General features: G+C 35.1%; 1 protein-coding gene across 1 annotated transcript in view; it reads left to right on the top strand.

The window, feature by feature from the left end:
- GBE1 (1,4-alpha-glucan branching enzyme 1) overlaps nt 1–23,977 on the top strand; it is a 292,212-nt gene that overhangs the window by 64,897 nt on the left and 203,338 nt on the right. Inside the window, exon 2 of the mRNA XM_060010479.1 lies at nt 844–1,013. Within this exon, the coding sequence (XP_059866462.1) occupies nt 844–1,013 (170 nt within the window). The remainder of the gene's footprint in view (nt 1–843; nt 1,014–23,977) is intronic.

Raw genomic sequence — 23,977 nt, 5'->3', positions numbered from 1 at the left:
AAGAGAGTGGCATGGACATATATACACTACCAAACGTAAAATAGATAGCTAGTGGGAAGCAGCCGCATAGCACAGGGAGATCAGCTCGGTGCTTTGGGACCACCTAGAGGGGTGGGATTGGGAGGGTGGGAGGGAGGGAGACGCAAGAGGGAAGACATATGGGAACATATGTATATCTATAACTGATTCACTTTGTTATAAAGCAGAAACTAACACACCATTGTAAAGCAATTATACTCCAATAAAGATGTAAAAAAAAAAAAAGAAACAGCTACACCCATCCATTTGCATATTGTCTGTGGCCAATTTCATGCTTCAGAGACATAGTTGAGTAGTTGTGATAGAGACCATATGGCTGGCAAAGCCTAAAATATTTACTATCTGCCCCTTAACAGGAAAAGTGTACCAAACCTGCTATAGAGTAATTTTATTTTTCTTACTGGTTTTTAGCTATTTTTCCTTCATTTTTTTTTTTTTTTAGGAGTTTGAGGAGAGATGTAGGAATGCTCCTTCATTATACTGTCTTGACATAGAAGTTGCTATAGTGCTGATATTAAAATATTCATGGAATAACATAGCCATCATATTTTCTCTCTTATACCAAAATGCTTGAAATTACAAAAAAAAAATGTTAGTTGGATTAGTTCAGTTTATTTGAGATAAAAATGATTTTATCCTACCAGGTAACTTCTACCAATAAATGAAATTATTCACATCATTCCTCTTTAATGATGTCTTCTTTTTTCTTTTTCTGAATGAGAGTAAAGCAACTTCTTAATTACAGTAGCTTTTCTGGAAGATGATTTAATTTTTCAATTTCCTTTCTTTTGCACTTTTTCAAAGGTATAAGCTGTTTAGCAAGACTTTGAACAACATTGGAGAGAACGAAGGTGGTATTGATAAGTTTTCCAGAGGTTATGAATCTTTTGGCGTCCACAGATGTGCTGATGGTGGTTTATACTGCAAAGAATGGGCCCCGGGAGCAGAGGGAGTTTTTCTTACTGGAGACTTCAGTAAGTATTTTAGAACAATTAAACTCAGTTGTAATATTTTATTTATTTATTTAAAACATAGATGTTATATTTCATATATTTAACTTTTATGAATATTATTGATTACAAATATTCTACTTTTCCATAGAATTTCTTCAGTCTTTACCTTCATGCGGTAAAGGTGTTTCTGCTGTAATAAGATACATGTGTTTCTTAAAAACTTTATGTTCTTAAAATCATGTACCAGAAATAACAGAGTTTATGAGAAAAATAGTGTTAGACAGAGTACTCCAAATCTATTCAACTTTGTTAGCAAGCTCTGACAAAACTAATAGCAATCTAGGTAAAAATATTGGTGTAGGTTCAATCTCCACTAGCACTTGCTCCTGGTTATTTGGCATCGTAGTACTTGGATCCTCTAATATCTTTTTTTGAGACCACAATAAAAGTAGACAGTTAATCTAGAGGGTAAACTGCTTCATCAGTCAGTTCTTTGTTTTTTCCTTTTCCTTTTTTATAACACAATATGGGGAATACCTTCTCAGCCTTGTCATCTGCACCATTAATTTCACTAGGCAGTTAACTCTATGGAAAGCACAGTGGTTCTAGAAGTCAGGCTTCCATCATACAGTCTAGTGGAGGGAAACCTGTATGTAAATAACTAAAATACAGTGTGCTCAGTTTTATTCTATAAGTATAAATAAATTACTGTAATAGTGACAAGGAAGAAAGCTTTCATTTTCAGTTTTGAAAATGCAATAGCTGGCAAAATAGGCCTTGGTAAAATGTTTGTAATACAAGGAAAGGAAATATCAATAATAATCCTTTAGTACCATAGGGTAGCATGGTCTTTAAAGTTTGATTTTCCTGGACTCAAGAAGTCTACATGCTGTACTGTTCTGCAAAGAGCAAAACTGTAGGGAGAGAAAACTGAGTTGTCACGGTTTAGGGGTAGGAGGTTTGAGCTGATTACAGAGAAACATAATCACCTTTCTGGGGTGATTGCATCACCTTTCTGGGGTGATTTCATCACCTTTCTGGGGTGATGAAAATGTATTATGTCTTGATTGTGGTGGTTACATGACTGTATACATTTGTCAGAATTTATAGAACTATACATGTAAAAGAGTGGATTTTACTGCGTGTAAATTATACCTTAAGGAAACTGACTTTAAAAAAAGTTTTGATTTTATTTATATTGTCTAAGGCAGCACTGTCCAATAGAAATATAATGGACACCATTTATATAATTCAAAAAATTTAGTGGCTATATTAAAAAAGGAGAACAGCTGAATGAATTTTAATAATGATAGATTTTTATTTAACCCAATATATCAAAACATATTTTAACATGTAATCAATATAAAATTTGTGAGATATTTTCATTCTTTTGTACTGCACTTTCTAAATCTGGTATTTTTCCATTGGAAATACTTGATCAATATTTAGATTTAATAAAATTTTCAGTTTAAAAGTACATACCCAAGTTTTTCCAACCATTGTTAAAAGTTCTAGCAACTCAAATGAATAATAGTTTTAAAATTTACATTTAATAAAGTAATTAAAATTAAATAAAACTTTAAATTTAGTTTCTCAGTTGCACTAACCTAATCTTAAGCACAAGTAGCCACCTTTGTCTGGTGGCTCCCTTATTGGAAAAAGCAGGTCTAAGGACTTAAAATTATTCTCTGTGTAGTCCCCCAAATTAGATGATGCCAGCTGCCTGTTTCTAGAGTTACTGAAAACTTTAGGGAAAGTTTTGGAAAAGATCGTGTGTCTGCTGATTCAGATAGCTTGGCCTGGTGATTATTATGAAATATATTTTGAGGCTAGAAGTCTTTTCACTTAAACTGTTGTTAAAATTGTTATAATTTTTTCTCATACATAAACATGACTATTTCCCCATCTTCTCTAAGTGACTGCCTTGACCACTAGTTTTATATTAATAGACCACTTTGATATCAACCTATAATCAAGGCACTTTTTGGCATTCTATTTTATTAGTTCTTTTTATTGCCATTTATTGAGAGGTGTTGCTTGAGAGTGTTCAAGTTAAAGTTTTACATACAGATACCAAAACTGCTATAAGAACCTCAGTTAAAATTTAGTACTTGCATTTGATTACCTCTCCTCCATATTTATGATTGAACCTACTAAATAGGCTTTAGAAATATAAAAATATGGGAAAGGGACTGTATGAAACTAGATTTGGTAGCTATCATAATGACTAATGCTGATTTATTAAAAGTTGTTCCTTGTAAATCCAGTTGGACCATATATGTGTTTGGAAACTGTATTTAAAAATTTTAAGGATTTAGGATTTAATGTTTAAATATTAAAAGTATAACAATTTATAAAATCTTTTGTAAAGAGAAAACTCAAAATTATCTAGTCCCTATTTTATGTAAAAATATCCTCTGTTAACTTTTTTTTTTCAATTTAATTTGATTTTTGAAAATCCTATTCTTTGTGAAGGTATATCACATAATTTAAAATCTCTCCATATCCTTGAAACAACATTCAGTCAATTATTTTCAATCAAGCAATATTTATTTTGTGTCTAAGGGCACAAAGAATATCAGATTTAATCAACGGGCCTTTATTTTTACTGGAGAGATAGGAATGACTAAGATAAATGAAATTGTGATAGAAAATAGGAAGTATGATAGAATACAGTTAACTGTTAAAATAATTAACAGGCAGTATGTTGGGAAAATTTTAATTTATTTACTTATCTAGATGAAGGGATTTTTTTTTTTTTTTTCCTGTTATAGGGTCTCAGGATCTCCTTATATATGGGATCTCAAACTTTTCTCACTAAACAGCTTTGGCTTAAAAACATAAAGAAAGAAAAACAACTTTCAAATTGAGAGTAGAGCCAAAATTCTGGGTTAAAAATTCATTTAAAATAATAGTTCTTTGGAAAAGAATGTAATACCTGAGTGTTAATTTAATGTAACTTTGTAGAATATAGAATTTTGATGATAATGACAGCATAGCTGAAAATATACCCATAATTACTGAACTAAACATGTATTTTTTTAAAAATACAATTAAGGAAGTCTATATTTTTTCCCTTATTTAAAAAAAATCTATTTCTTATGGCTATGAAGAGATGAGCAAGAAGAAAGTTATTTTTCTTTGTTGAGGTTTTCCTCAGCATCAAAAATGGGTTAGATTTTATAGTTAGTCTTCCAATGTATAAATTTGTACTAAACTGAAGGGAAAATACAGTTTGTGTTAATTAGCTAAAAAATTACAGTTGATTTTTTAAAATTAGAAAGTGCAAACAAGGATTAATAACAAGTATTCTAGGTGGTTTTGCTAATGATATTAAAATGTTTTTAAAACCATTTAACTGTATTCATATAACTTCATATTTATCAGCTAAGTTGAAACAGCAGTAAACTTAAAAGATTCTATGGAAATAATCTCTAACTGTAACATGGGTTATTTTTAAGAATTCCTTACTTTGTCATTTAATGTAACAGTAAGCTTAACTTCTATATATGTACTTGAAATAGCACCTAAAAAGCCCTATTGCTTCTTTACCTATAGGCAGAGTTGTAAAAAGTGACATCATTTTACTTATATTTTTATCATGGAAGTGTATACATATATAATTTAAAACATTGCTTTTGTATCTACCTCTTCCCTACACCTCCAAAGATAATATAAAACACATCTTCAAAAACCAACAACAAAAATCTTATTTCTGCTAAGGAATAAATTGTTACTTATATTTACAGTAACAGGAAAACAGTAAAAGGAAATGTTCTTAATTCAATTTTTATCTAAATGATTAACCACCTATTTCTGATAATTTTTCAGAAGAAATGAAAATTAAAGACTGTCTAGACTTTAATTCTGTATTATAGAAAATTATACCAGTAATCAAAATATGTTAGCATATTGTGATATCTCTCTTCTCTTCTAATCATTTTAGAAATTGCACTATACTTTCCTATACATATAATACTGCTGGTAAATGTATGCTGTTCTAGCGTATTTTTTTGCCAACTGACCTGAAAATATTTTAGGTACAAATGCTTATTGTTGTCAAATATAAATGATCTTTAAGAAGGAAATTACCATGTATTAGAGTGTAGAAAAAAAAAAAGAATGGGGTTTAGAGTTTGAACCCACAGTGGAGCTCTCTAAACATGGCTCTTCATCTGGCTTAGTGGGGTTAAAGGTGATGATATTCCTCTTACCTGCCTAACTGGGTTGCTCTAGATACTAACTAGATTGCAAATTGTAATTTTATACATTACTCAATGCTATAGAAATCTTAATTGACAAGATTGAAAAAGTTCTCTAATTTGCAAAAGTCTTTCTTTTTCTTATTAAAAAAAATACTATCAATTTCAAAAGGCAGTTGAGCCTTGCAAAAGTCAAATGATGTAGTCTCTGTTTTGCCCAAACTGAGGTGGCTCTGGCTTTTGCCATCCATATTTTTAAAACTTAGAAAGCACTTTCACTTTAAATATATTTCACATATTTTTCTTCATTTCAGAGAAAATGAAACAATCATTTCTTTTCCTTTCAGTCGTTTTTAAAAAAACTCGCTCTTTAAGCAGCTAGCAGCTGCTGCAGCAACCCAGGACAGTAGATATATAATGACATTCATCAAGATTGGAATCTTAGCACCCAAAAAGTATTTCTGGGCCAGCCCGAAACTACTTTAAAGGCTTGAGATTAATTTCTGAAACTTTGAATCATCTTTAATAAAGGAAGGATTCATTCTTTAGAAAATTAAATGTGATTTAAAATATACTTGGGGTTTTAGAACTAAATCATGTTTATTGCAGGTTGCTAAATAATTGGAGAAAACTAGCTGCTTTTCAGTAGCTAGATAATAATAAGTAGAGAGAAAGGCAGTAAACTACATATGTCAATATAAGATAATTGGGTTCCTATTTGTTATAACTGAAAACATTTCATTTAAAATTACTAAGTCTGGGAGCTAGGCACTTTTCAAATAATCTAAATGTCTATCATTGATAGACTGAAAAAACAAGGTGAAAAAACCCCCCTGATTTTTATGCCTATAGAAAAAAGGAACCACAGATATTTTTGCAGAGTGGGAAAGATGCTAAGGAAAAATTTTACCTCTTTTCTGGGCAAAATTTGTCTACAATTTAATTTCCATTTATACAATTGCCAAGAAGTTTACATCATCACAAAAGCCTTTATATTTCTTAATTTCACATGTTCTGAAACAGTGCTCCTCGAAGTGTGCTCTGTGGAGCAGTGTGGTTCTGTGCACTGTAATTAGTTTGCAATAATAATATATTGTCAGAAATTGGGAGTGAGTATTTATTTATTTTTGGCTGTGTTGGGTCTTTGTTTCTGTGCGAGGGCTTTCTCTAGTTGTGGCAGGCGGGGGCCACTTTTCATCGCGGTGCGTGGGCCTCTCACTATCGCGGCCCCTCCCGCTGCGGAGCACAGGCTCCGGACACGCAGGCTCAGTAGTTGTGGCTCATGGGCCTAGTTGCTCCGCGGTATGTGGGATCTTCCCAGACCAGGGCTCGAACCCGTGTCTCCTGCATTGGCAGGCAGATTCTCAACCACTGCGCCACCAGGGAAGCCCAGGAGTAAGTATTTAGAAACGTTAATAGCAGTTTGAAAGAGTAGTTTTATTTCTGTTGAATCTAATAATGCTAATATAAATATTGGGGCTTATATTTTGAAAGTCTTCTTTTCTTTCGATTTTCTAATAATTCATTTTTTAATATTTTATGTAAGTACTGGTCTATAATAGATTGGAAAATTTAAAAAGGAAAGGTAACTGGTCCATCATCATAGTTTGAGAAACACTGATCTGAAAATTAGTGATCATTATTTATTGGTTTAGAAGTCATTTATGGTTGGAAGGTATAGCACTGATGTCAATCTCCTTTGTATTCTCTTCCTTCAACAAAATCGATGGTTGTTGTGTTAGCTTTCACTGCGGTATGGCTTGTTACAAAAAACTCCAACATTTTAATGGCTTACAATAACAAAGTGTACTTCTCGCTCATGTTGGTTGTGGTTGTCAGCTGTGGCTCTGTCCCAAGTGTCAAATTCTTTCCAGGATCCAGGGTGATGGAGCAGCCCCTGTGTGAGATGTGCTGATCTCGTGACAGAGAGAAAGAGCAGTGGAGGGAACCTGTCGTGGCTCTGAAAGAATTCAGCTCAGAATTGGCAGATGTGATTTGTACTTCCATTTCATTAACCAAATAATTTGATCAAGCCTTATGTTGGTGATACTGGAAGCAGAATTTGATTTTATGGAGGCTTATGAAAAATTGGGAATAATAATATAAATTATCCCCATGGCAAATAACACATCTTCATAATATAAAGTGTAAACTTTCCAGAGTTTTTGATATCTTATAAACTTTTCTGTGGGAGCAGAGGGAAGTTGGTGCCAGGTAGGGTAATGCTTCCAATAGATTGTTGAGAAGTTTTCTTTGGAATGTCTATTGACCTTTGGATTCAAATGGAACTTCAAGGAATCTTTTGCAATGTAAACATTTTCGACTCCCCATGCGTCCTCTGTGAATGCATTTTTGTTATGTGGCTTCCTTCAGTTTGGCTTATTGGAGATGGTGATGTTTCTAGAAAGTGAATTTCCAGGGTGTCTGGGGACCCCTGATACTGTTTATTTTGGTGATGGGGTGGCAAACTACAAGGTGGAGGTAGAAGGCTTTAGGGTTGTTAACCAAACCAGCACCAGTGCTGAGAAATAGTCTCTTTGATGGATGTGAGCTTAAACTAACTAATCAGCCAATAGGCATTTCTATAGAAAGTTGTTAGAACTTTCTCTAGCTTTCCAATCTGATATTGATTCTCTGACCCCTTTTATCTGTGTTCACTGACGGATTATTCACTTTCAGTGGAATAGATGTACAGTGGAGGTTTACTTAACCATTGTCTACTTATTAGACTTACTGAATTTATTTCTGCTTGACAGGCTCACTGTAAATGATACTGCCTGCTTCCCACAGGATACTGAGCAGCCATGGGGAGTAAACTGTGGTCTACTTCATGTATGCAATTCTGCTCCTGCCAATTGCTTTGTGTGCTTGTAATGAGCCAGTTTCCCATCTGCCTCCAATCCTATGAATGCCCATTCTTTTCATTAGAATTCTGTAATATAGTATTATGTAAAGTGATGAACTGTGAGTGTGGCAGCAAAGAAAATTATTAAGTATTCGGAAAAATCTCAGTAAGGATAAGTTGGAAAGTTATTATGAGTTAAGCATGCACAAGTGAACTGCAAAAAATGATATAAATCTAACGATTTCAGATGCCAATTATTTTGCATACACCTTTTAGCTTTCAATCTGTTTTAATCCAAAGGAAATTGGAAATTATAAATATTGCATTGTAGGTATAGGTTTGTATAAGAAAGATGATACAAAATCCTAATCAAAGGACCTAAACTTAAAAAATGGCTGTAATCTTACATCAGAAGGTGAGTGAATATTTATATTTGTGTTTTAAGTTAAAGCAACATTTTTAATATATATATAATTTTTACTATACATATAATCATTCTCTGCTTTAACCAATATTTTCAATATATGAACCAACTTCTGGCCCCAGTTGTGCTGGATCAGAGAGCTTTGCGATAATGCCTAATGGGATTATTTTTATAGGGAAGCATCTTTACTTCCTGGGACTTTAGGGAGGCTGTTAGAAACCTTAATGCTAGAAAGTAGATTTTGAACTGTGTGACATAACTAATAATTTTCTAGCCTCGTGTTGCTTTTTTTGTAAGTATCCTGTTAAAAATTTATGCTGTTTGGATAATACAGTACTTTTTGTTAGGTTTCAGTTTTGGTGTTTCACTTGTACTTAGTGTCTATAAAATTATTTTGTTTATGGTTGTTCTTCAGCACTTGTCTTTTGACATTTTCATAATTTTATCCATTAAAGTGACTTTATTAAGCTCAGCATTTACTTATACAAAGAAGGAACATTATTCACATTATTCTCTTATCAAGTTAGTGATAAGAGAAGTGTTGTTCTGTTTTATGAGTCACATCTAGCCCTAAGTGTGACTGACTATAACATATATCAACATTCTTTGTATCTTGATCACAACCAAACTATTTTAAGTTCAAATTGTATTACTCTAAGAAGCTGTCACTTGAGATAGGCATTTAAGGCAACTCCAATTTAATTTGTTGTGATTTTCTTTCTTATGCCACAGATAACATAACTGAATATCATTTTGCACTGTAGGGGGGTGGTTTACAGAAATGTAGTAAATCTGTAAAAGGTTTATAGCACTGTTTGTTTTACTTATCCAGACAGTTGTCCCAAGCAGGTCAGCTGGAATTCACTGATGAGTCTTGAAGCTTTGTCTGTTTTACTGTCAGGCTTTGAATCTGTAGCTCTCTCCTTACATCCTTTCCCTCTTTTCACTATTACTAGCTTGTATTCTTTACTTTTTCAATCCCTCTCTATTTAATCATCCAATATTAAAAAAAGTTGGATGTGTTTTTAAGCTTGAATAGATATTGAAAAAAAAAAGGAAATTTTTGCTTCTTTGTAGCTTTGCAATTCCTCATGTGAAACTGTGAAAGTATTCATTTTAATTTTGACTGTCAGAGACCCACCTCTTATGATGGGTTCCTGAAAAAATGACTTAGCTGTCTTAGTTTTGCTTGTAAATCAGTGGCAGAAGGACCTCAGATGTATTATTTAGAGATTAGGAACCTGAAAATAATACCTCATTTTCTCAGCAAGTATCAGTGACCTTCAGTAGTTTTACCGTGGTGCAGTGTCACTGCCCAACAACCAAGAGGACTAATGTCTTTTGACCTAAATCTTGAAGGCTTATGATATACTCTCACTTCTTAGTTATTTGTTTTCTTTCTTTCTTTTTTAACATTTTAAAAGTTGAGATGTAATTCACATAACATAACATTCACCATTTCAAATTGTATACTTCAATGGTGTTTAGTATAGTCACTATGGTGTTTAACCATTGTTGCTAATTTCAGAACATTTCCATCACTCCAAACAGAAACCTCATATGTATTATCATTTAGTCCCAATTCTTCTCTTTCCTCTATTTTTTGGCAACCACTAATCTATTTTCTGTCTCTGTGGATTTGCCTATTCTGGGCATTTCATTATAAATGGAATCATACAGTATGTTGCCTTTTGTTTATGGCTTCTTTCACTTATTATACTGTTTGCAAGGGTCATTCATTTTGTAGTATGTAACAGTCAGTCCTTCATTCCTTTTTATGGCTGGATAATATTCTATTGTGTAAATATACCACATTATGTTTATCCATTCCTGAGCAGATGGACATTTAGGTTGTTTCTGCTTTTTAGCTATTGTGAATAAAAGCTATTATTGTGAATAATGCTTTTATGAAATTTTGTGTACCGGATTTTATGTGAACATGTGCTTTTAATTGTCTGGGTTGCCTTGGTTATTGATACTCTTACCAAATTCAGCTATTTGGCTGTGCTGGTCATTTGTTTGTTTGCCCTAATATCCTTTCACACACCCTTTTCTGCTCTGCTCTGCATCACATTTCCTACACTCCTGTGAACTCTGTTTCTGTAGAGTTGGTTTAGTTGGAGGCGCTAGTGGGGGAAACTTGAGGATGGGAGGAGGGAGAAGCCAGGGAATTCTCCCTTACTCCCTTGCCCGCCCTCTGTCTAAAGTGAGGCTAGCCTTGTCTCCTGCAGCAGGTGTGTTATCGTTCTTTTTGCTTTTCTTTCTGTGAGCTCAGTTCTTGCAGGGAAGGCTTGCCTTATTTCCAGCTTCTGCTAGATGGTCCTGGCTTCTGGGTTCCAGTCAATTCTGCCTCTTCCTTAGGGGGATTACCAGATTCCTATTATTGCTAATCCCTGGGTTACTTAATTGTCCTATATTTGAATTCTCATTTCATCTGTTACCTGTGTAACCAATTCCCTGTATTAAGTCCCTCTGTGAAATAAGTAGGGTGGGTTCCATTCTGGATTCTCATCACTGGAATAGTATTTCCCTTCCATTAGGCCTGCTGAGTTATGCAGGTCTACAAGACACCCTTCACGTTGTAGTTTAGGTATTCTAAAGCATCCTTGTAATAGTTTAGCTCAGTGGCTCTGCATCTGTTAAAGTATTTTCAATACTTTTTTTAGAGTTAGCTTTACCAACTTTGTGAATTTTTAAGTCTTTTTATGGTAAAGAAATATGTACTATAGAATTTAAGTTATTCAGAATTCTGGAAAACTCAGCAGTGAAAGATATTGTTATATTCTTTTCCTACATTGTAACAAATTAGTTATGCTTTACTTTAAACAGCCTTTTTGATGTTCCCTCTGCTGAAGAACAGTTTTGTCTTCATCATGATTCCCCTGCCCCCCACTGTGTGTTCCATGTAACTCTAGAAGCAGAGTAGCTTGGGTGTTGGTAAAGTAAAGATTCCAGGGTGAATAACACACTTTCTGAATCATAGTTTCTTGGGGGTAGAGTTTAATGTGGATGATGCATTGCCTTCTTTTTTTCTTTTTTTGTTTATAAGCTAGCAGCCGCTGTAGTTTTATATATCCTTCCTTTTCATCTTCCCCCCTCTATCTTTGTTGGGGAAGTCACAGCACTACTAATGTGCACCCTATGCACCCTAGCACATAGTAGGCAGGGTGCAACGCAAAGCAGAAACTCATTTTTTTTTTTAAGAGAATCTTCTGGAAGGAAAAAAAAAACACATGTCTTCTGGGAAAGTATCAGACAGGCTCATCACTTACAGGGGAAAGTAGAGAACAGTGAAATAATTACTTCAGATTTCTTGGGTGGAGGATATTTGATTCCTACTCCCTGTCCAATTTATCACTCAGGAGTCTAGGCAGATATTTTCAGATATTTAGGAATTCAGGAAGCATTATCTTCAAAAAATTCTTCCTAAGGAGGTTATGTATGGATGCCAGCAAAAGGAAGGAATACACCAAGACAGAGGAAGACCTGGGATGCAGGAATCCGTCACCTGAGCTCAGGAGAGAGTAAAGTGGAAGAGTAGTAGTCGGGTTGTGCAACAGCCCTAGAGAACAATTAGGAAGAGAGTGAAAAGAGACGTCCCATGAAGAAATTCCCTGGGAGGAGTTTCCTGGGAGGAAAATGGCAGAATGGAGAGAACGTTTGTGAGCTTAGAAAATTTTAGGGCATGAGTAAAAGTTTTCAGTAGAAGAAAAAAGTAAGGCTGAATTTAAACATAATGCTGGAAAGAGTCTCCTTTAGGTGGCTGTTAAAGACTGAATGTTTATGGCCCCCCCTACCCCACAGTCGATATGTTCTAACACCCAATGCGATGGTATTTGGAGATGAGGTCTTTGGGAGGTAATTAGGCTTAGAGGAGGTCATGGGGACCCTATGATGGGATTAATATCCTTAATAGAATAGGAAGAGAGATCAGAGTTTGCTCTCTATCTCTCTGTCATGTGAGGACACAATGAGAAGGTGACAGTCTGCAAGCCAGGAAGAGGGTCCTCACCAGGAATCAAATCTTCTGGCACCTTGATCCTGGACTTCCCAGTCTCCAGAACTGTGAGAAATAAATATCTGTAGTTTGGACCATCGAGTCTGTGGCATTTTGTCATAGCAGCCTGGGCAGACTAAATGTAGTGGCCCAGGGTCATGGTATTAGACTGTGAACAATATCTGTAGTCCTAGTTTTCTAGTTGACTCTGCAACAAACAATATTTACTGTAATGTAAGAACCATTCATTAGTTTTTAACTTTTTGAATTAACCTATAGAAGCATCATTACATACTTGGTGCTTACAATGTTTCTGTAAAAATAATAATGAAAATTTTGGAAGATTTTCTTAAAAGGCTATCATTATGTGAGTAACCATGACCATTTTAATTAAAAATTACTCATTAAAATGTAAGTGAATTGTATCTCTGTTGTGATAAATGTGTATGATATACTTGCCAATTGATGAAACAGATAGGCCAGGCTGATGTATGCTTAATCTAGACATCGCTTTATGTATGGAAACGTGAAGTTGTGTTTGTTCAAACGTGTTCATCCCAATAAGGGGGAAGTGGGAGAGAAGAGAACTCCATCAGGACTGAAAGTGAATGAACCATGTGCAGATTGACAGTTCTGGGCACTTTATAGGAATTTGTTTATTTGTTTGTGTGCTTATTTGTTTTTAACCCCAGCAGTTCTAACTTGCTTTCTTTATTTCTGATGTCTCGGCCCACTGCTAAGTGTGCTTAGCTCCAGTGAATGTGAGTGTCATCTTTAGTGATCTGAAGACTTGATTCTGTTGAAGAATTTTTCTTTAGAGCCACAGGATTTTTGCCTCTATATTAGGGAGCAGCAGGGCACAGATGGCACACTCAGGGGTTTCACTGGAGATAGTTTCATGAAGGACTCTTCAGAGAAGGCTGGTGAGGGTTAAGGGAACAACCAGAATCAGAAGCTGTTGTTTCTACCTTCGGGCATAGGTCTGGGAAAGAAGGGAATGGTTACTGGAGCATAGTTAGAGCTGGAGCCCTCAAAGAGGAGCCCAGTTACAGAATCTGTGGCCAGAAAGAAAGGCCTGAAAGAAGCAGGGATGGAAGGGGATGCTAAATATCTCACTGTTTCTCTTATGCCAGCGTCTCCCATTGGTCAGACCCAGCCTGAAGCTGGAGGGCAGGGGAGTCCTGGGTTACTGTCTGTTGATGTCAGCCTCCAGGGTCTCAAAAAGCAGATTTGAGAAACTCAGAGGGATCTTAAGGCAGTTCCTAGCATGGAGAAATGGGGAATAATCAGAACAACTTCCCGGGTTTCTCTTCACATGATTTAGAGGGTACACAAATCACTAGAGGCATTTTTTACCCTATTTTCTTATAAGTGAACCCAAACTTCTTTAAATAACTACATCAGTGTATTATGTACATTTCTATTCAAGGAAGAAAATATTTTTGCACTGGTTTCTTTTTCCCTTCTTTCTTTTTTTTTTGTGGTACGCGGGCCTCTCACTGTTGTGGCCTCTCCCGTTGCAGAGCACAGGCTCCGGACACACAGGCTCAGCAGCCATGGCTCATGGGCCCAGCCGCTCCGCGTCATGTGGCATCTTCCCGGATCGGTGCGCGAACCTGTGTCCCCTGCGTCGGCAGGCGGACTCTCAACCACTGCGCCACCAGGGAGGCCCTCTCCTTTCCTTTCTTACTTGTTCCCTTTCCCTCCCTCCTTCCTGCCCTTTTTCTTGCTTCCCTCCCTTCCTCCTTTTCCTTGGATATATCTTTGATCTTATTAATCCTGAGCAAGGCTAGTAACTAATATTAAGAAGTGTAAGAGTTTCAGGTTTATAAAAGGGTCTGGGTTCTTAAGGAAAAGAAGATGGAACTTCATTTCTTAATCCACTTAAAGCAAACAGTTAACTTTGTAGCAATTTATCAGAGACTTCTAAAGTATCATAAAATAATGTGTATATGATTACCAGTACATCTAAACTCTGGGCAAGTAAAATCAAAGTGTTTCTTTCTTTTATTTCCCCCTGGAGTAATAGAATATAATTTTAAAATAAGGTGCTTACTCTGTTAAAGTTGTAGTATTTCCAAAATAATGTACTAATTCATTAAATATACAGTTGTGCATGGGCATATGGTGATTTTTTAGAAAGTAGATTTGTTTCAAATCCTTGAAGTTAGAACAGCATGTGAAAATCTATAGTTTACATTCAACAACTTCTCCTTCATCCCTCAGGCTTCCCTTACCTTAGGTAGCAGTATTTATTGAGCACCTTCTATGTGCCAGAAACTGTGCTAAGGTCATGGAAATTCAGCAATGATAAAGAGGGACAATAATTTTCATCCAGCAGGCGAAATGGATGGTCTTCTCTTTAATGGCAGTGGTTGCCTAAGCTCATCTAGTAATAAAATTAAATAGAGATTTCAATGTTATTCTAAGCATTGTGGCCATTGCTGTATAATTTTTCAGGTAAAAAAAAATAAAGATATATTTATAAAATATAAAGATATTTTAAAAATAAAGAATTATATAAAGATATTTTCTTTAATACCATCTAAAGTTGAAACAACTCTTAAAATATAATTTAGTAATAATTATAAACAATATACTCTTTCTCGATATTATTTTTTTTTAAGGATTTTCTGATTGCTTATTTATCTTGGTGACATTTTGTGTGTTTATTTTTAAACCAAAAAGTGTCAAAATGAAACTTCTGAGGTGTATTTCCAGATAATCTGTAATTGATTTAAATGATACATGAGGCGTTTTTTGTCAAACTGAACTGAGTTAGAAAAAATCTCTTAGAATAGCTGTATTTAGATTTTAATGAAACTAGGCAGAAAGGAGACTAAAGTGAATTTCCTTTTTAGTCTTTTAAATGAAAAAGTGCATCATTTGTCCTATATATCTTATTCATCATCAGTCATAGCAAAGCATTCATTCCCATGAGAGAGATAATGGATTCAGAGAGCAGAGAGGAATGGAAGATTGTCATTCAATGCAGATGAGTTTTAGTAATATTCTTATCATGAGAAATTGGGTTGCAGAACCTTAAGATTTGGAATTAGGTTGGCCATAGATATATTTAATTAAAAGTAGATTGCTTTAACCTTTCTTTAAGTTAGAAATAGGTTTAAAATCTTAAATTAAATTTATGGTTAGCTTGTATTTAACTTGTATTCAGGACTTGCCTTTAATAGGGATTCTTTATAAAGTTTAGCCCCAAAAAGGTACATTTTAATTGAACTATTACAGTGAACGTATAAAGAAAGTCTCTGAAAGAATTTAATAACTTAGTATATTGGATCCAAGTATGGTTTACTCTTCTCCTGATGGAAAAAGTAACCAAACTTATCAAACCAAACTAAAACCTGAGAACAAAAGTGGGGTCTGCCTTCTGAATTCTCTGAACACCTCAACAGCACAACTCCTCAATCCTTATAAATTGTATTTCCTAATGTTTTAATGTTATCACCTGATGGATTGTTATCTCATTTATAATTCTGTCCAATGGGTAGTACTCTTCTGGAAGTTAAAGCATATGAAGAATGAAGTTGTCAAAGTAGAAAAGCAAACATAAATAAGAATATATATTGGGTGCATGTGTTGGCTAGATTTGTAAACTCTACTACTACAGAATTGGTTTTAGGTTCATTAGAGGAAATGAGGGTGCTCCAAGATTATTCTGTGTCCTATCTAACTGTGCACTCTCAGCCCAAGGCATTAAGAAAAAGTAAGTTGAATAAGAAGAATGTGTAGTTGGCTACTAATCTTGACCATTCTAGCCCTGGAACTGCATTTTGTAGTTTCAGGACATGGGGGTCCCTTGTTCTGAGCAGATGCTGAGGTTTGGGCTGTGTTTTGGGTCATGAAGTTTCTCCTTCTTGAGAAAAGTCAGAGGAGTAGAGTTGGGGGAGAGAGTTGATACCAGTTGCTGCAGCTCTAGTCTGTGATCAGCCTGTGGCTCCTGTCAATCAATCAACATAGCTGATCCTTTTTTTCTAAGGGTTACTAAGTCAGAAGAGGCATTTTATCTTTTACTGGCTTACTTTCTCCTAAGACCTACTCAGATGAGTAGTAGTATAACCTTAATTGCTTTATAGCTTTATCCTTCTTGGCAGTTATAACTTTTTTTTTTTTTTTTAATGGCTAGGTCATGCTGACTAGCACAAAAGTATCTCAGATTAATTGTACATATTAAATCAAAATAAACTCTGTCAAAAGGTAAGTCTATTGACTATAACTTTCATTTCCTTTTTAAAGGAAAAGTTGCTATAGAAAATGGTCCATATTTGTTCTTTTTTCCTCCTCTCCACAGGGTGAGGTAATCACAAACTGAAACCTCCTGTAAATATGCCATCATTACCCAGAAGGTAATTGCAACATTACAGAGTTGTTAATCTTTTCTCAATGATTGAGATTCATTCATTCTCAGAGGCTTAGTAAGAAATCATGGTCATGTTAGGCATACAGAAAATGGGAATTCATTGTTGCAAGCAAATGAATTATCCTCATCTGGACTTTATTTTGATTTAAGCCTTCAACATCAGCCATATAGGAAGAGCCTGCTATGTATGGTGCTGCAAAGCAAGTAAGAGTGGATGAAATCGTGTATATGTGAGAGCTCTTAGCACGGTGCCTGACACCTAGTACATTTACAATAAACACTTCTTCACTAACTCCTTTTTAGCTTTTGTCCAGCATTTTTAAAAAGATTAAATGGAAAATATGAACGTTTTTGTCTAATTTGTCAAAACATGTCTTTGCTGGATTACATTTTGAACGTGTGGACTCTCTTGCTAGGCTCATTGGTGGTGTATTGTTCCAAAATGGAAGCTGATTTATACTTTTGAGATAATTTTATATCTAAACTATAAGACATCAGTGTTGAGTTTGTGTATATGTACATATATTCACACATATATGTATGTGTGTGATACAATAGATATATACGTAATAAAATGATGTACATTGTTTACCTTCGAGTTGTGAGACAGGAAAATTAAAAGAAATGGACTGACTTCAAAGATAACTCATGTATATAATATATTGAAATAGATACTGAAGGAAAACCGCCAGACTTTTGAGTGTACGATCTTAGGTGATCAACTGAGTTATTTAGTAGGACTTCATCATGCTTACAAACTATGATTGTAATGTCTAGTATAGGAAAGAAAGACAATAAAGAGAATCACAGGTGGTTTAACCTTTTTTTGAAAATAGGCAGAACACTCTATGGTTGTCATCATTTAAAAATGTGATTCATGATTATGCTACTCTTATGAGATATTCATTCTGTTAGGATGAGTAGTAATGATAACAAAGACAATGAATTATTAGCAAATGGTTAATACATACTTTATGGTGAACCATATCATGATTATAGTTTAAAATGCATATTACATATAAGTATAAAATAAGGAGTAGTTCTGGTAACTGTTTGTTTAATGCACACTATTGATTTTCTGCTATATGCCTGATCCAGCATTAAAGCTGGAGGTATATCCACCTTATGACTTTTTGGTTGCTATTTCTGTATTAGCTCTTATTGTCTTATTTGATTGATAGTGCTTCATCTGAGATCTAGTTCATTCGTTTCTCTGGGAATCTTAATAAGAGAAATTTGGAGAGAAAGTATGCACTGAAGGGATGTAGATATGACCTTGACTGGTATTGAGTGTCTGCCTGGTAACAAAGAGCTTGACCCCACATAGTCTCAAGTAGGGCGGCAGTCCCCATAGTAGTGGAGATCTTCTCCCAGTGCATAGGGGAGACAGAGGCAGCCACAGAAAAAGCAGATAGTTCTCTGTCTCCAGAGTATACATTTAAAGGGTTTGTGTAGTGGACAGATAGCTAATTGTCAAGAGAGAATGGAAGGAGCTCAGTGTGTTCAAAAACTGGTACAGTGAGTGACCTAGTCCCTCAGTGATGGGAGAGAGTGTTTAAGGATGAGAGGGCTCCTTGCTGGCTCTATTTGGAGGTGTTTAAAGTGACAAACATTTTAATGAGTTGGTTTTAAATTGTAGAGTTTTTTTTTTTTTAACATCTTTTTTGTAGTATAATTGCTTTACAATGGTGTGTTAGTTTCTGCTGTATAACAAAGTGAATCAGCTATACATATACATATACCCCATATCTCTTCCCTCTTGCGTCTCCCTCCCTCCCATCCTCCCTATCCCACCCCTCTAGGTGGTCCCAAAGCACCGAGCTGATCTCCCTGTGCTATGCGGCTGCTTCCCACTAGCTATCTATTTTACATTTCGTAGTGTGTATATGTCAATGCTACTCTCTCACTTCGTCCCAGTTTACCCTTCCACCTCCCCGTGTCCTCAAGTCCATTCTCTAAGTCTGTGTTTTTATTCCTGTCCTGCCCCTAGGTTCATCAGAACCATTTTTTTTTTATAGATTCCATATATATGTGTTAGTATACGGTATTTGTTTTTCTCTTTCTGACTTACTTCACTCTGTATGACAGACTCTAGGTCCATCCACCTCACTACAAATAACTCAATTTCATTTCTTTTTATGGCTGAATAATTCCATTGTATATAAGTGCCACATCTCCGTTATCCGTTCCTCTGCTGGTGGACATTTAGGTTGCTTCCATGTCCTGGCTATTGTAAATAGAGCTGCAGTGTACATTGTGGTACATGACTCTTTTTGAATTATGGTTTTCTCAGGGTATATGCCCAGTAGTGGGATTACTGGATCATATGGAATTCTATCTTTAGTTTTTTAAAGAACATCCACACTGTTCTCCATAGTGGTTGTATCAATTTACATTCCCACCAACAGTGCAAGAGGGTTCCCTTTTCTCCATACCCTCTCCAGCATTTATTGTTTGTAGATTTTTTTTTTTGTATTTTCCTTTAGGTATAAGTTTATTTTTTTCTTTCACTATTGTATGTATTCATTCACTTAACAAATACTCTTTTTTTTTAACATCTTTATTGAAGTATTATTACTTTACAATGGTGTGTTACTTTCTGCTGTATAACATGAATCAGCTATACATATACATATATTCCCATTTCTCTTCCCACTTGCATCTCCCTCCCACCCTCCCTATCCCACCCCTCTAGGTAGACATGTCGATTTTTTGATGATGGCTATTCTGACTGGTGTGGGGTGATACCTCATTGTAGTTTTGATTTGCACTTCTCTAATGATTAGTGATGTTGAGAATCCTTTTCATGTGTTTGTTAGCAATCTGTATATTTTCTTTGGAGAAATGTCTATTTAGGTCTTCTGCCCATTTTTAGATTGGGTTGTTTTTTTGATATGGAGCTGCATGAGCTGCTCGTAAATTTTGGAAATTAATCCTTTGCCAGTTGCTTCATTTGCAAATATCTTCTCCCATTCTGAGGGTTGTCTTTTTGTCTTGTTTATGGTTTCCTTTGCTGTGCAAAAGCTTTTAAGTTTCATTAGGTCCCATTTGTTTATTTTTATTTCCATTTCTCTAGGAGGTGGGTCAAAAAGGATCTTGCTGTGATTTATGTCATAGAGTGTTCTGCCTATGTTTTCCTATAAGAATTTTATAGTCTCTGGCCTTACATTTAGGTCTTTAATCCATTTTGAGTTTATTTTTGTGTATGATGTTAGGGAGTGTTCTAATTTCATTCTTTTACATGTAGCTGTTCAGTTTTCCCAGCACCACTTATTGAAGAGGCTGTCTTTTCTCCATTGTATATTCTTGCCTTCTTTATCAAATATAAGGTGCCCATATGTGCGTGGGCTTATCTCTGGGCTTTCTATCCCCTTCCATTAATATTAATTTCTGTTTTTGTGCCAGTACCATACTGTCTTGATTACTGTAGCTTTGTAGTATAGTCTGAAGCCAGGGAGTCTGATTCCTCCAGTTCCATTTTTCTTTCTCAAGATTGCTTGGGCTATTCGGGGTCTTTTGTGTTTCCATACAAATTGTGAAATTTTTTGTTCTAGTTCTGTGCAAAATGCCATTGGTAGTTTGATAGAGATTGCAGTCAATCTGTAGATTGCTTTGGGTAGTATAGTCATTTTCACAATGTTGATTCTTCCAATCCAAGAACATGGTATCTCTTCTCCATCTGTTGGTATCATCTTTAATTTCTTTCATCAATGTCTTAGAGTTTACTGAATACAGGTCTTTTGTCTCCCTAGGTAGGTTTATTGCTAGGTGTTTTATTCTTTTTGTTGCAATGGTAAATGGCAGTGTTTCCTTAATTTCTCTTTCAGATTTTTCATCATTAGTGTATAGAAATGCAAGAGATTTCTGTGCTTTAATTTTGTATCCTGCAACTTTACCAAATTCATTGATTAGCTCTAGCAGTTTTCTGGTGGCATCTTTAGGATTCTCTATGTATAGTATTATGTCATCTGCAAACAGTGACAGTTTTACTTCTTCTTTTCCAATTTGCATTCCTTTTATTTCTTTGTCTTCTCTGATTGCTGTGCCTAGGACTTCCAAAACTATGTTGAATAATAGTGGTGAGAGTGGACATCCTTGTTTGCTCCTGATCTTAGAGGAAATACTTTCAGTTTTTCAACATTGAGAATGATGTTTGCTGTGGGTTTGTCATATATGGCCTTTATTATGTTGAGGAAAATTCCCTCTATGCCTACTTTCTGGAGGGTTTTTATGATAAATCAGTGTTGAATCTTCTCAAAAGCTTTTTCTGTATCTATGGAGATGATCATATGATTTTTCTTGTTCAATATGTTAATATGGTTTATCACATTGATTGATTTGTGTATATTGAAGAATCCTTGCATTCCTGGGATAAACCCCACTTAATCATGGTGTATTTTCCTTTTAATGTGCTGTTGAATTCTGTTTGCTAGTGTTTTGTTGAAGATTTTTGGGTCTATGTTCATCAGTTATATTGGCCTGCAGTTTTCTTTTCTTGTGATGTCTTTGTCTTGTTTTGGTATCAGGGTGATGGTCGCCTCATAGAATGCATTTGGGAGTGTTCTTCCCTCTGCTGTATTTTGGAAGGGTTTGAGAAGGATAGGTGTTAGCTCTTCTTTAAATGTTTGATAGAATTTGCCTGTGAGGCCACATAGTCCTGGGCTTTTGTTGGAAGATTTTTAATCAGAGTTTCAATATCAGTGCTTTTGATTGTTTTTTTTACATTTTCTATTTCTTCCTGGTTCAGTCTTGGAAGGTTGTGCTTTTCTAAGAATTTGTCCATGTCTTCCATTTTGTCCATTTTATTGGCCTATGGTCGCTTCTAGTAATCTCTCATGATCCTTTGTATTTCTGCAGTGTCAGTTGTTACTTCTTTTTCATTTCTAATTGTATTGATTTGAGTCGTCTCCCTTTTTTTCTTGATGAATGTGGCTAATGGTTTATCAATTTTGTTTATCTTCTCAAGAACCAGCTTTTAGTTTTATTGATCTTTGCTATTGTTTCTTTCATTTCTTTTTCATTTATTTCTGATCTGATCTTTATGATTTCTTTTCTTCTGGTAACTTTGGGTTTTTTTTGTTCTTCTTTCTCTAATTGCTTTAGGTGTAAGGTTAGGTTGTTTATTTGAGATATTTCTTGTTTCTTGAGGTGGGATTGTATTGCTATAAACTTCCCTCTTAGAACTGCTTTTGCTGCATCCCCTAGGTTTTGGGTCGTCATGTTTTCATTGTCATTTGCTTCTAGTTATTTTTTTACTTCCTCTTTGATTTCTTCATTGATCTCTTGGTTATTTAGTAGTGTATTGTTTACACTGCACTACACTACTACTACTACATTACACCATGTGTTTGTATTTTTTACAGATTTTTTCCTGTAACTGATATCTAGTGTCATAGCGTTGTGGTCAGAAAAGATACTTGATATGATTTCAGTGTTCTTAAATTTACCAAGGCTTGATTTTTGACCCAAGATATGATCTATACTGGGAAATATTTCATGAGCATTTGAGAAGAAAGTGTATTCTGTTATTTTTGGATGGAATGTCCTATAAATTTAAGTCCATCTTGTTTAATGTATCATTTAAAGCTTATGTTTACTTACTAATTTTCATTTTGGATGGTCTGTCCATTGGTGAAAGTGGGGTGTTAAAGTCCCCTTCTATGATTGTGTTACTGTCGATTTCCCCTTTTATGGCTCTTAGCATTTGCCTTATGTATTGAGGTGTTTCTATGTTGGGTGCCTAAATATTTACAATTGTTATATCTTCTTCTTGGATTGATCCCTTGATCATTGTGTAGTGTCCTTCTTTGTCTCTTGTAATAGTCTTTATTTTAAAGTCTATTTTGTCTGATATGAGAATTGCACTCCAGCTTTCTTTTGATTTCCATTTGCATGGAATATCTTTTTCCATCCCCTCACTTTCAGTCTGTATGTGTCCCTAGGTCTGAGGTGGGTCTCTTGTATACAGCATATATACGGGTCTTGCTTTTGTATACGTTCAGCCAGTCTTTGTCTTTTGGTTGGAGCATTTAATCCATTTACATTATGGTAATTATTGATATGTATGTTCCTATTCCCATTTTCTTAATTGTTTTGGGTTTGTTACTGTAGGTCTTTCCCTTCTCTTGTGTTCCCTGCCTAGAGAAGTTCCTTTAGCATTTGTTGTAAAGCTGCTTTGGTGGTGCTGAATTCTCTTAGCCTTTGCTTGTCTGTAACGGTTTTAATTTCTCTGTTGAATCTGAGTGAGATCCTTGCTGGGTAGAGTAATCTTGGTTGTAGGTTTTTCCCTTTCATCACTTTAAATATGTCCTGCCACTCCCTTATGGCTTGCAGAGTTTCTGCTGAAAGATTAGCTGTTAACCAATGGTGATTTCCTTGTATGTTATTTGTTGCTTTTCTCTTGCTGCTTTTAATATTTTTACTTTGTATTTAATTTTTGATAGTTTGATTAATATGTGTCTTGGTGTGTTTCTCCTTAGATTTATCTTCTGTGGGACTCTGCGTTTCCTGGACTTGATTGACTATTTCCTTTTCCATATTAGGGATTTTTTTCAACTATAATGTCTTCAAATATTTTCTCAGTCCCTTTCTTTTTCTCTTCTTCTTCTGGGACCCCTATAATTCAAAAGTTGGTGCGTTTAATGTTGTCCCAGATGTCTCTGAGACTGTCCTCAATTCTTTTCATTCCTTTTTCTTTATTCCTCTTTGTGGTAGTTATTTCCACTATTTTAGCTTTCAGGTTTCTTATCCATTCTTCTTCCTCAGTTATTCTGCTATTGATTCCTTCCAGGCAATTTTTAGTTTCATTTATTGTGTTGTTCATCATTGTTTGTTTTCTGTTTAGTTGTTCTAGGTCATTGTTAAACATTTCTTATATTTTCTCCATTCTATTTCCAAGATATTGGACATCTTTACTATCATTACTCTGAATTCTTTTTCAGATAAACTGCCGATTTCAACTTCATTTGTTTGGTCTGGTTGGTTTTTACCTTGCTCCTTCATCTTATATGTATTTCTCTGTCTTCTCATTTTGCTTAATTTACTGTGTTTGGGGTCTCCTTTTTGCAGGCTGCAGGTGTCTGCCCTTAGGCGGTAAGTTTGGTTCAGTGGGTTGTGTAGGCTTCCTTGTGGAGGGGACT

The sequence above is a fragment of the Delphinus delphis genome, chromosome 4 (genome assembly GCF_949987515.2).
Source record: "Delphinus delphis chromosome 4, mDelDel1.2, whole genome shotgun sequence".
Lineage (NCBI taxonomy): Eukaryota > Metazoa > Chordata > Mammalia > Artiodactyla > Delphinidae > Delphinus > Delphinus delphis.
Note: the sequence above shows the minus strand (reverse complement) of the source record. Positions and strands in the feature narration are given on the sequence as shown.